At 39.7% G+C, this 12,778-nt stretch overlaps 1 protein-coding gene across 2 annotated transcripts in view; it reads right to left on the reverse strand.

Annotated features, from left to right (window-relative positions):
* Positions 1-12,778, reverse strand: part of IFFO2 (intermediate filament family orphan 2) — a 53,289-nt gene that overhangs the window by 17,387 nt on the left and 23,124 nt on the right. For both annotated transcript variants that reach the window (XR_013348360.1, XM_077837294.1), the window contains exons 2-3: positions 3,234-3,294; positions 2,310-2,405 (exon numbers count right to left, since the gene is read on the reverse strand). Coding sequence is in view for 1 of the 2 variants with exons in the window: in XM_077837294.1 (XP_077693420.1) it covers positions 2,310-2,405; positions 3,234-3,294 (157 nt within the window). In the remaining variant the exon portion in view is untranslated. The remainder of the gene's footprint in view (positions 1-2,309; positions 2,406-3,233; positions 3,295-12,778) is intronic.

Here is a 12,778-nt window from a genome sequence, read left to right on the forward strand (position 1 = left end):
GAAAACTAGCTACTGAGATTCTTTGCTGTGGGAACAAGTGACTCCTAGACCTAGCAAAAGTCACCTCTTATGGATTCAGTGAAACTATAAAATGGGGGAGGAAAAGATGTAAACCTGTTAAGCAAGCAAAGAATAAGATGAGGGATTTGATGATACTTCATCACTTTTGCCCACTTCAGATAGGAAGTTAGCACTTCACTGTAAAGAAAAGTTAGTCAGATTCTGCTCTGAAAAAATTGTGCACCAACTTCATATATATCTCACACACACAAAAAAAGTTAAAACAGGGCTAGGTCTATAGAAGTCCATGTGAGTTTGGTACAGAGCAAAAGTAATACCCACATTAATCGGTCTTCTGTCCCAGCAGAGAACTGTATGCCACTGCATCATATCGTGCTGCACATTAGACAGAAGTTATATATATTATTTGTAAGTAGCTGCTCCTCCTTCCCCATTGGCAATGTCGCTGCATGATTGTGAGGAGATTTTCTCCATTTACAACTGTAGAGTTTCTGGACTAAAAAAAAAAAAAAAAAACCAACTTTGCTTTGTTGGGAAGGACTGACCTGAATGCAAGTCATAGCCTGCTTTCATATAGTATTTGGGAAAACACCAGTCAGATGTGTATTACTCTGTAAGCACTACTTTCAAAGTGGAAATGCTTTTGCTAACTAAATCAGAAAGGTTTGTTTTGTTTTTAATTTCCTCCATCCAGAGTAATCTTTCTCCACATGAAACTGAAGTAGACTAGAGAAGATTTTTTTTAATCAAAATGTTTCTATTCAGAAAAAAAAAGTCTACACAAACATGAAAACATTTGACAAAAGTTTTGATAAAAAGTATTTATATCTATTCAGTTTGTCAACAGGACAAAAAACAACCTGCAAATCATTTAGTTAGCCTTTTTTTGCCCTGAATATCATTGGGTAACTATGCAAACACAGTTATGGCTTTCCACACAGCTTTGTGGCCTTCTCTACCACTTTGTTTAACTCCACCTTGCAGAGCTCAGAAAGGCTGAAGGAAGCACTTGTACTTCAAATACAACAGGATGTTGTAGTCACTACCTCCCTTAGTATGCACAGTAGAAAATTACAGTGGAAGGATGCAGCTCTAACAAATAGCTCACATTCCGAGTAACTTTCCCAGACCTGAAGAAGAGCTCTGGTGTAAGCTTGTCTCTTTCACCAACAGAAGTTGGGCCAATAAAAGATATTACCTCACCTACCTTGCCTCTCTAAATTGCTCTCCTTCAGACTGTATTTAACCCAGCAAGTATTTCTCTTTTTGATGAACCACCCAAAGAGGGGGGTCAGTGAACTGCTGAATTTTTTAGGAGTAGGCCTACCAGCCCTGAGAGAATGGATGCGATTTCAGGGAGCAGGTTCTGCAAGTTTGCATCAGACCAAGGTGGGGGGGGGGGGATAAAATTCTTATAAAATTACAGACTAGATATGCATCATGAATTATCTTAGCTACACTGCTGGCATCAGCACCTCTTCAGTAAAAGAGAAGTCAGGTGAACCTTAAAATCCTGCTCTTTCATCTTACTTACACATTTTCCTCTCACCTATATTTGCATACTAGCGCTACACACTGACAGTCAGATAATATGCTATGACTATATCCAGACTGTAAGATAAAGTTCTCAAAACTGCCAGTTATGACATTACCAGATCCCACAGCTTTGGGGAAAATTATAGACTCAAAGAGGACAATGGAAGAACTCCAGAGATATACACAGTTCATAAGTTTTCTAAAAGGAGACAGGAGCACTGCAGACAAAGCCATATCCTGGAACCAATGACACAGATAAACTGGGATATTCTTGATAAGAGCCTTTCACAAAGGTAGAATTGGGAGAGCTGTTTTAGAATTTTTTTTTTCCTGACAATAACACTTGTATGACTCAAATCAAAATCACCCTTTATTATAAGAGTACCAATGGCTGCATAATGGCTGAACTTTTATCCTAATAGCATGTGGATTCTCCAATGCATCATTTCAAAGGCTGCAAGTTTGAATGAGGTCGTTGCTAGCTGGCGAGAAGGGAATGGGAAGTCAGGGTTATGGGCTAAGCAGCAAGTTTAATGCATCTCTACACAGACCAGACAGGAAGCGCGGGGAGGTGGGGGCAGGGGGGGAGAGAGTGATCTGTCTGATGCATTAGATCATAAAGGCAGCCATAATATTAACTACAAAGCAGCACTCATTAAGACCATAACCTTTTTATGAATGAAGCCATTTGCATGACAGAGAGATTTCACAAAAGCAGGTGGGGATGGGCAACTACTTCCCAGGGTACTTACATCACTCATCAGACCCTTAAAGACAACAAGCTCTGCTTTCAGCCGCTCAATCTTTTCATTTAACTCTTCCTGGACAGCTTCAGCTTCTTGGGCCTCCTATGAGAGAGGAAATAAGGAAATAGCTAAATATCTAAAAGCATTTAGTTAACTGCTACGCTTCACAAAGGTGGAAAATAGCTGGAAGGCAATATCGGCTCTTGAAAGCCTGCCCGTACCACCTGCACCAACCTCAATAGTCCCACTGCTACAAATGCAAGTGGTGGAGGGAGCATGGGTGAGTTTCAGGACCGGCCTACCTTGCTGCTCAACCAAGAGCATAGTGGGAGTGAAGGAGAGGAGAATATTTAGATGGAGTGTGGTCCAGGGGTTGCATCGTATCAGCATATTTTCCCCTACTTCAATCTTAACACTAGGAACTTCCGATGTTAAGAGAACCCAAATTCAGGGATTGGTTTTGTTCTATTAAGAAGGGTTCTCATGATGATAAGAGGCTAATGGCTTGGACTACTGTAGCTGAACACTCCAAAGAAGCGCCCCTTTACCTTCATTAAGTTAAGAGATTGCTTTCTGCAAAAGAACTGATACAGGATTAACATCCCATTTATTGCATACTGAAGAATAAAGATGCATTCCTTGCAGATTGAACTAGGTGAATCAAGGCACTCCTCCTGCTTCAATCAAAATTCAGCATCAAGCAACCTAAGGTTTCGAATATTAACAGCTCTATCCAGCAGGAGGTAATTCAGCTGCCACAACTACAAGGGCTCAAGACTCTTAGGATCAAAGAGTAATTAATCCAGACAAAATATTAATTTTAAATGACCACATGAAAGGGGAAAAACCTATACTATGAAGTATTTTAGCTCAAGAGTTGGAGGAATGGTGGTCAGTACTAGGAAAGCCAAGATCCCACTCAAAACCCACCTCTTGCATGGTTTCTACAATAGACTCCAGACCCATTCGCTTTGCCAGTTCCTCCTCCCATCTGAAAGAAAAAAAAAGATTTGCAGGTAGAGATTAGAACAACATTTCTGGTTGAGTTTATTCCAGCCACAAAGATCTTACCTTACCTCTTGTAATAAAAAGATTAGATAGTTATTGTAGGTGTCCAGTGGAAAGCCTCCCTCAGTCTCAGCCACATGTGCACACACATACTCAAACTGACAATTTTCAAAGTAGCAATTAGAGTTTAATTCGTTTATCCACTAACACTATTTTCATTCTTCAACTGTAGCATGCGGACATGTATAAAAATAGGACACTGCAACAGCAATAGGTTGAAAATCTGGACAAGTCAGCAAATTTGCTACTTCTGGTATTTAGCCCTATAAACTCTAGGGACTAGTGATAAGCTTTCTTCATGACAATATCTTCAAAAGCCTATATTTATTCCAGTTGTATCAGAGAAGTACAGTTCTAAGCAGAGTATCTATCCTGCATGGGTGTCCTTGAATGCTGTATGAATGCATGACATGCATGTGATAGTAACAAGGGGGGGAGGGATAGCTCAGTGGTTTGAGCTTTGGCCTGCTAAACCCAGGGTTGTGAGTTCAATCCTTGAGGGGGCCATTTAGGGATCTGGGGGGAAAATTGGGATTGGTCCTGCTTTGAGCAGGGGGTTGGACTAGATGGCCTCGTGAGGTCCCTTCCAATCCTGATATTCTATGATTCTTTGTAAGAGGCACATAGTGGGAACCAAGATGGCATTAAGGGAGGGTAAAACTTTCCATCGGTCTCGGACTGCAGGGCACACACACTATTTCTAAAAGCACTGCATCTTAAGGAAGGACAGTCCTGAATGATTTTTACACATTCCATCTCATCAGTGAACCTCATGCTTATGACTCAAAACTCTAGTTCCCAAGGACAGGAAATGGGGAGCTGGTAAGCAACAACAGGACATTTGGTCCACCAGGAGAGGAAAGAGAAGAGAAGATGAAGACTATTTAACAACATTGCCACATGTGGCAAATGCTAAAATCGTGGAACCAACTTAGGCAAAAATAGACTAAGCTGCTTAAGCTACCTCTTACTAGCCAATGTTTTAAAAATATACATTAATGCCAGTGAATAAGACCAATTTAGGATGAGTGATATTGAGTGTAAATATATACAAAATAAATATTTCTTCATATACATTTATATATCTGATCTGTCAAACTTCAGGCCTGTTCAATAAAAGCAGCAGTTCATATATCTGAAAATACTGCTGTTTGCTGACATGTCTCACAAAAATAATTAAACATGAGAAGCAAGGGAGGTCAGCATGAAAAAATAGAGCACAACCACTGAAATAGAAGAAAGGAAGGATGCCAAGAGGTCTGTCATCAGGTCCGGATCCAATCCTTTCCATTAGCAGTTTTTTGAAGAAAATCTTGTGGGGCTGTTTCATTTCTTTTTAAAATGTTTATTGGTGCTAGCTTAATATTCACTGTCCTTTGAGCTGATGTCCACCATAAACCAAAGGAGGTATGAACTGAGCTAGATAGCGTTTTAGCATCTGTCTCCCGTTTGAGTGTTTTGGATTTCAATGTTCCCTTCATTTCTTTTCCAAGATTTCCCCTCATCTTCCATCTCTTTTGATTAAGATTTCTCCTTTAAGCCCCTGTATCATTCTTGATGGCCACCAATAGTTTTCCCATGTTTATCATATAGCAGAAGTAGGGTATTGGTGGTAAGTACTCCACCAATTGGCTTACCCTCAGAAATTCCAGGTTCTCTCATTTATCCTTGCCACTCCTCTACATAGTGTTCCTATTCTATTCAAATCACTCTGAATTATCCTCCCCCTCCCCAGTTTTCTTAAGTCTTAAGGTTTCATGACCTAACTGCATGGTTTTGTGTTCTTTCTTCCAGGTTGCCAACAATCAAGTCCGGTCTAATACTGACAGAAACACAGGCCAGGAGAAACAGTTGCTCCATCAGTGACCAACACCCATCAGTCCAGAAACAGAATCCCATCTTTTCCACAAAAACCCATAATGCATATCTGCAGTATTGCATGATTTGCTACACCTTCCTTGCAATATAACTAGGAGAATCAGGAATTGAAATTAACACTGATTATATTTCCATCAATCAAAGAGAGATGAGAGTAAAAATAACTTTTTTTAAAATCAGTTTTATTAAATGTTATTACATTAAGCTCTTCGAACAGTCTTTTTTAATTAAGAATTTATTTTTAAACAGAGTAACTAGTAAACTTTCAAATGCTGTATGATAAATCCTAATCTGATGTGCTATTTATAAATATTATGGCATTTTAAAAAATTATTAAAGACAGTGCCCCTTTAAGAATATATGCCAAAGTAATAGATTTATAATTGACACTTTAGTTTAACATTGTTGAATTATGAATCCATCATTGGATTAGTGTGAAAATATCTGGCAGCCATCTTCCCTTCACACATGGAAAGCTATATGTGGTGAACAAAGTATTGTAGAATTATGCAAGGTAAATTTTGGGGGAGGATGGCAACAAGGTTTCTTCAGTGGATTTTAACATTCACAGAATTGTTGTCTATCACCTTTCTTGGGCCAAGCTTGTGCAACTATTCTTGAAGAGAATCTTTCCTACAGGACACACTCATTCACTCCAGTTTAGTAAAAGCCAAAGCTTTATTTCTGGAAAACCTGTCTGAAGCATCCCAGCTCACTAAAGCCAATTGAGCCCCAAAAAACAGTAGCTTCATCAGGCAACAAGGGATTCTCCCATTAAGAATAAAGCTTCTTTTTATAGTTTAACAGAAGCTTGGCTTCTGGCACCAGCAGTTAAAAGGAACCAGGGTCCACTGACTCAGACAGCTAAACATGCAACAGAAAGTTTCCGTTATGTAAACCTTTGGAATGCAGCAGGTCACAAAATCTGCGCAGACCTTTCACTTAACGAATCCCCCAACAGAGCCTGGGAATTTGAAAGCCTAGTTAGAGTATGACTGATCTCTGCCATTAAGAAATTTGCTTGCACTAATCCAGTAAATACTGTCTACCAAATGACAATTAAAAACACTCCTGTAGTCTCTAATTATAACAAAGTATGCAAGGAAAGTTATTTTTGTTCACACTCAGACAAATAGTTTTACAGCTAAATTAGAAGATGCAAGTCATGGATATGGCCATCTACCCCCCAAAAATATATATTTTAATCCAAATATGATATGATTAAGAATGTTGAAAGGAGAGCGAGTGTGCATTTTCTGGCTCAATTTCATAATCTTCCCAGCACAGTGTTAAGTCTTCCAATAGGAATAATTTCACCATATTTTCAAGTTTACAAAAGAAACCTGGTAAAGTGACTGGATTTTATGGGATGTTTGTATCACATTAAACAATTCTGAATTCACATACTATATCATAAGCCCCAACACACCCCCTCACAGACTGCAATAGGTTTGCATTTCAAATGCAGTTGAATGCCAAAGGATCATTTCAGCAGGGAAGAACAAAGGCAGCTGTGGGTGTGCTGCAGTTCTCGGTCTTAATCCATGACCAGCGGCACCTGAATTTATCATATCCTAATACAGTAGCAGCAGCATTGACTAAGCCCCGCACTAGTGTATTACAATGACAGGCTGACCGCATTTACTCTTCCCCTGCCACTGCAGGGCAGAGGTACTTGGCATGGTAACATTATGTCAACTCTCCAATATGTCACTGAACGCTAAAGTGGTACAGAAAGATATTACCAGTGTCTTTTCTCTGCCAATGATTTACTGCCAAACAGACTAAAATATTTAGGCTGGAATTTGTATTTGCCACAAATATTTTAGCTTTCATTTCCAATGTCCTATCTGCATTTAGGCTGCTAGTCACATGTACAAGTAGCATTGTTATTTTTCAAACCTCATTTGGTCATCTCACCTTCTGGACTGTAACTGACTGCTTAATATTAAATTCACTACATGCAATATGGGCCCCTTCTGCTACATTGAGGATGGATCATATGGTTTTAGTCATTCATACTGCATTGCTGTCAGTTGTAAATGCAAGATAGCGTAACTAGATATTAGGAAAACTGCAGTGCGCTGTTCAAATTGTGAATACTAATTATATTTAGGTGAAGAGATTTAACCCATTATTTGCATCCATGCCCAAACACAACACAGCTCTGCGGGAAAATTATTTTTACTAAATATTACATCTATATATATTTTTACTAGTTGTAAGCCAAAAGCAAGCAAAATGCTTCAGCTTCCATCCCAAACACTTCAGTCACTCTGGAAAACTGTCAAAATCGTCATTCAGAATCTATGCACAGCCTATGGGGTAACAGTATTAACTTCCATCATTCCACTGCAGTTCCACTGGTTTAGTTTTTCCATCCTTATGCCATAATTTAACTGCATTTCATATAAAGGAAGCACACAGCCCCGGTTCCTTTAAGTAGAAAGCCAAGATAATTTTTGTGGAGAGTGGAAGAAGGGTGCCATCTTTTAAATAATAGATTAAATATATGCTGAGAACATAATTTTATCCATTTCTCCAATAGAAACAGAGACCTGGGCCTTTTAAATATGATAATTTTTATCTAAAGTTAAGTTTTCTTCTGAAAGTAAGCCAGGAATTACATTAGACTGATGATAAATCAGGGTCCCCACCATAAATCACTGATCAGTAAAGTCAACTTGTTCTCAGTTTCAGAATGTATTCCTTACTGCCAGGCTGACTAGCCTCATGTAACACCTGGAAAAATGAAGTCACTGAGTTGACATCTGGGGGGAAAAAAGTCTTCATTTTCCCCACCACTCTTAACACAAACCTCTGGAGACTTGTTTTTTGGGGGATGAAGGGGGAAAATGGAAGGAGGGGGGAAGGGAAGAATGGAGGACTGAATTGAAGATTAAATCGTCCCTTAATGCCTCCAAGCAAGTTAGAGAATAGATAGTGTCAAAAAACAATCATCCTGTATTTGCAGGTTTCAGAGTAACAGCCGTGTTAGTCTGTATTCGCAAAAAGAAAAGGAGTCCTTGTGGCACCTTAGAGACTAACCAATTTATTTGAGCATGAGCTTTCGTGAGCTACAGCTCACTTCATCAGATGCATCTGATGAAGTGAGCTGTAGCTCACGAAAGCTCATGCTCAAATAAATTGGTTAGTCTCTAAGGTGCCACAAGGACTCCTTTTCTTTTTCCTGTATTTGCAGTAACACAAGTATTTTAAAGGGCCTTGGGCAATTGCTGCTACTGTACATTTGAGTATTGCAATAAGCAAAGAAAAAGACAGCACCTTCCCAAGGGTATGCGAACTACTGTGCATTGGCACAGATATATGAAACATGTACTAAGCAGTACTACAGAATTTTAGGCTAGCCAATTTCTGCCCACTCAGTTACTCTCTTCCAACACAAGAGCTGAACTGCAAGTAAACCACAGCATGTTTCAGATGCCCTTAAAAATCCTCTGCTTCTAAGCAACCTTATAGGCTCCACATGTAAGTGGTGCTGCTGTGAGAGATCTATGAAGATGCTTCTGTAGCACTTCAATACATATGTCGCTTCCTTCCCTCTCCTCCCAAGGAGGGAGAGAAAGCCAGCCTGCTTAATCAGCATCACCCCTGCAGCATAAATGAGAGCCTGTAGTTTCCTGGCAGGACTACAGTGGGAAACCAGATCAGCTCTTCCCATTGGAGCAGTGATGTTTGCTGCTCTGAAGAAAGAGAGGTGACAGGAATTACCAGAACAATAACGCACAGAAGGGAAGTGACTGTACAGGCTACCAGGCTGAAAACAGCGGTCCTCATATTTGTGCTGCAGGATATTAACTAGACAGCTGCTTCTACTAGTCTCAGATATAGGAATTTGATGTTGAGCCCAGAAATAGCTATGATTTCCAGCTGCAGCCAAAGTGGCTTTCAGAGCTGGAGAGGCAAATGTTGCTAACCTGAATGTACAGATGGAGAAAAGGCTATTGCTAGCCTACTCCAAGCTTACTAGGATTTTTTTTAAAAATAAAATTCAGAAAGGGCAATTTCAGTACTGACTATACTCTTCCCCTCCACTCTACTGAGGGCAGACATTTAAAATGTTATGACTACCTTCTAAATTCACAGATTTACAGGCTTATATTACAGTTATTAGAACATGAAGGTCTAGTCAAGATAAAACTAAGGATACATTTCCCTTTTTCCAGATGTGACATTACATTCCAAATGTATTCAATCACTGCAGTTTCAGGCCTCAAACTGCCTCTGCAATCATGTGATTAGGAATAAGCATTTTACATAGCTTGGCACAAAGTGAAGAACTGTGTGCCTTTTAAGAGAGGGAGTAGCTAGAGCATGAGACATTGAACTAACAAGATAGTATGATGCTGAATAGCCTTGCAAGGATTAACACTGCTTTTGTAGGTTTTAGAGTAGCAGCCGTGTTAGTCTGTATTCACAAAAAGAAAAAGAGTACTTGTGGCACCTTAGAGACTAACCAATTTATTTGAGCATAAGCTTTTGTGAGCTACAGTCCACTGAATGCAGCCGATGAAGTGAGCTGTAGCTCACGAAAGCTTATGCCCAAATAAATTGGTTAGTCTCTAAGGTGCCACAAGTACTGCTTTTGTAGTACAGCTGAATCACATTTCAAACACCCATGTTTCCTTAGAAAATGGAACAGTACACAGAGATCAACACTTAGATGAGCCCCTGTTCAAAAGAAAACAGGTGGAGATTACAAGGAAATCTGATAGTACCCAGGTGTAAATTGCTCTAAGCTTCCACTACTCATAACTTTCACTGGAACTAACTAGACATCCATACTGAATCCTTATCGACAGACAATTCACAGCTAAACCAGCTTCCCCCTCCCTGGATCACCAAGGCTAAGCAACATGATCTTGAACCATCTCTTTACCAGTATGAGCATATAAAGTTTAGGTAGGATTCTGAGTGGTGGGGGAAACTGCCATTTAGAGCCACATTGTCAAAAGAGCTCAGCACATTGATAAGCCAAAAGTTATGTCTGAACCACATTATCAACTCCTTTACTGACAAAAAAGATAAAGTACTCCTCATTCACCATTAAATGAGGATTCCTATTTTGTCAAAAGAATTTCAACGAAAAAAATATTTCTTAGATATGAAAAAATGTAGCAAAGAAACACTGCTGTAGGATGTTGTGAAGACAAGAAACTCTTCTTATGGTACTGTTGAGGTTTTCCCTCTGTCCTTCCATCTCTATGGGGTACCACACAGAAAGCATAGCAATAATCAAGCTCAAGCAAGCCTCCTTGTTGTCATGGTACATGGGATCACACAAAAGAACTCTCTTCGAAGCACAAGTTCACCTGAACACTATCAATATGCTACCAATGGAAATACTAGCTGCAAAAGCCTGTTAACCCTAACTTAAGTGTTCAAGTGTCAAACCATTTCACAGGACAGGAAGCATACAAAAACACAGAAAAAAAACAGACTCAAAGATGTCAATATTTCATTTGGGCATGTGAGACACACCTAGTACTGCTCATCCTTTATATGTGAAGCATCTAAGGTGCATTCTCTGTGATGTGTCCTACCTGTAAGGACACAGATGGGAAAATATGTGCATTCTATGCCAGGCTCAGTTAATTATACCTTAGGTGTTACCCAAAAGGGCTTGTGTTCTGCAATCACAGGTTAGAGAGACATTTTTTGCTCTCTTGTGGCAACATCACTTGTTCTTTTGTGGTTTGATGGCTTTTGACGCCCATATTTTGTTTAGGTGAACTCTGACGGGCAGGGCGTGCCCCACCATTCACTAATGTTGGCATGAGATTTGATGTTTAGCATGTTCAAGCCCAACCAATTTAATTGTTTGAGATTACTCATAGCAATCTCATGCTCGTTTTCTGTTTAGGTCTGTAGTAACATGCCCATTAATCTAGTCTCCCCACATCTATCCAGTGACATCTAGACATCGCCACCAAGGTTTATAATTGTGGTTATGACACACTGATTTCATTCTAATTGCCATATTGCCCCAGGAGTAGCACTTATGCTGCCATACAAAGAATCCAGTTTCAAATCTCATGTTTGGTCAGAGAAAGACCATCGATGATACTACTCCTGACAGAGGATGCCCCTGCTTATGAGGAGAATGTACTTTAGCACGTGGAAAGATCAAGATCTCTTGGTCAAATTTTCTAATGTGGAAGTGTATAAATCCTTTTCATACACACACACCCTTAAGAGTTTGCAGCATCCTAGTTCCCTTGTAACACAAATCCTGCCCCATACTGGACCCCATATTTGTAGGCAGGTCAGGGGAAGAACCTGTGTACAAGATGAACACCAGAATCCCACCAATTCATTGCAGTGACTAGGGACATACATTGCAGAAAAGTCTGAATTAGCAAGTCAAACAATATAGAGGACTCAAGGATGTTGCAACAAAAGATGCATTTTGTCAAAACAAAATACGTATTTGTTGATTACAAAGCCACACTAAGTCTTTTGTTATGTATTTTGTTCAAATAAGATTGGTTAGTAATATTACACCTCAGAGCGCTGTCTGTTATTAAACCCCTACTCTGTAAGATCCTCAGAACAGGAAACTGACCCATTCCACATTCTGTACAGTACGGAGCACACAGTCAGTACTCCGATTACACTGGGATGTGGGAGAAGAGCTGGGATTTGTGAACAAGCTAGGGAAGCATTAATGTGTAGGGATTATATATTATCTGCTGTACTGTATAGGGATTCTTCAGATTTATCTCAAAGAGACCAATTTCAGGCCCAAGAGCCCTGGTTTCTTACTGAAATACAAATTAATGCTATCTGATTAATACATTTTACACTGAGCCAATTTTATTTGAATGTCTGATTCCATGAAGCCTCCCTCTAACATAACAGCACAGCATTCTTGAATGAAGTGATCGGTGGCTTGCTACTTCATAGGGTCTGTCCCCTGTGTGGATTCCCTGAAGTGTAGTCAGGGAAAAATCTCTGAGTGAAGCTTGTCCCACACTCACAGCTTTATGCAAAAGGTCTCTTGTAAGGTATCATAACAAAGGTTATAAGCTACTGAATATGTTCCTCCTATTTGTATGCATATATCATTGTGGTATCTGAAGCTAGAAATATGAAGTATAACTGAAGTGAGCTGTAGCTCACGAAAGCTCATGCTCAAATAAATTGGTTAGTCTCTAAGGTGCCACAAGTACTCCATTTCTTTTTGCAAATACAGACTAACACGGCTGTTACTCTGAAGTCCTATTGTAATTATGCAAAGTGTGGGCCATTAATGGTTGTTTAGAATCTTGATGGCTCCCATTGACTAGGACAATTGGTTGTAAATGCTTAATTTACCTGCAAGCCTTCCTGTGTACCTGTGGGTCAACCCAGGAAGAATGGAGACTAGGGGGGTCTTACAGTGATACATGACCATGTCACATGATACTGGAATCCATCTTAAATCTGGTACTTTTCCATTCAGAAGGAGGGGTGGGGACTTAGAGAAACAAAAAGATTTCCGCCTTGTGCCTAAGCTATAAAAGGGG

This window comes from Eretmochelys imbricata, chromosome 18 (assembly GCF_965152235.1).
Source record: "Eretmochelys imbricata isolate rEreImb1 chromosome 18, rEreImb1.hap1, whole genome shotgun sequence".
Lineage (NCBI taxonomy): Eukaryota > Metazoa > Chordata > Testudines > Cheloniidae > Eretmochelys > Eretmochelys imbricata.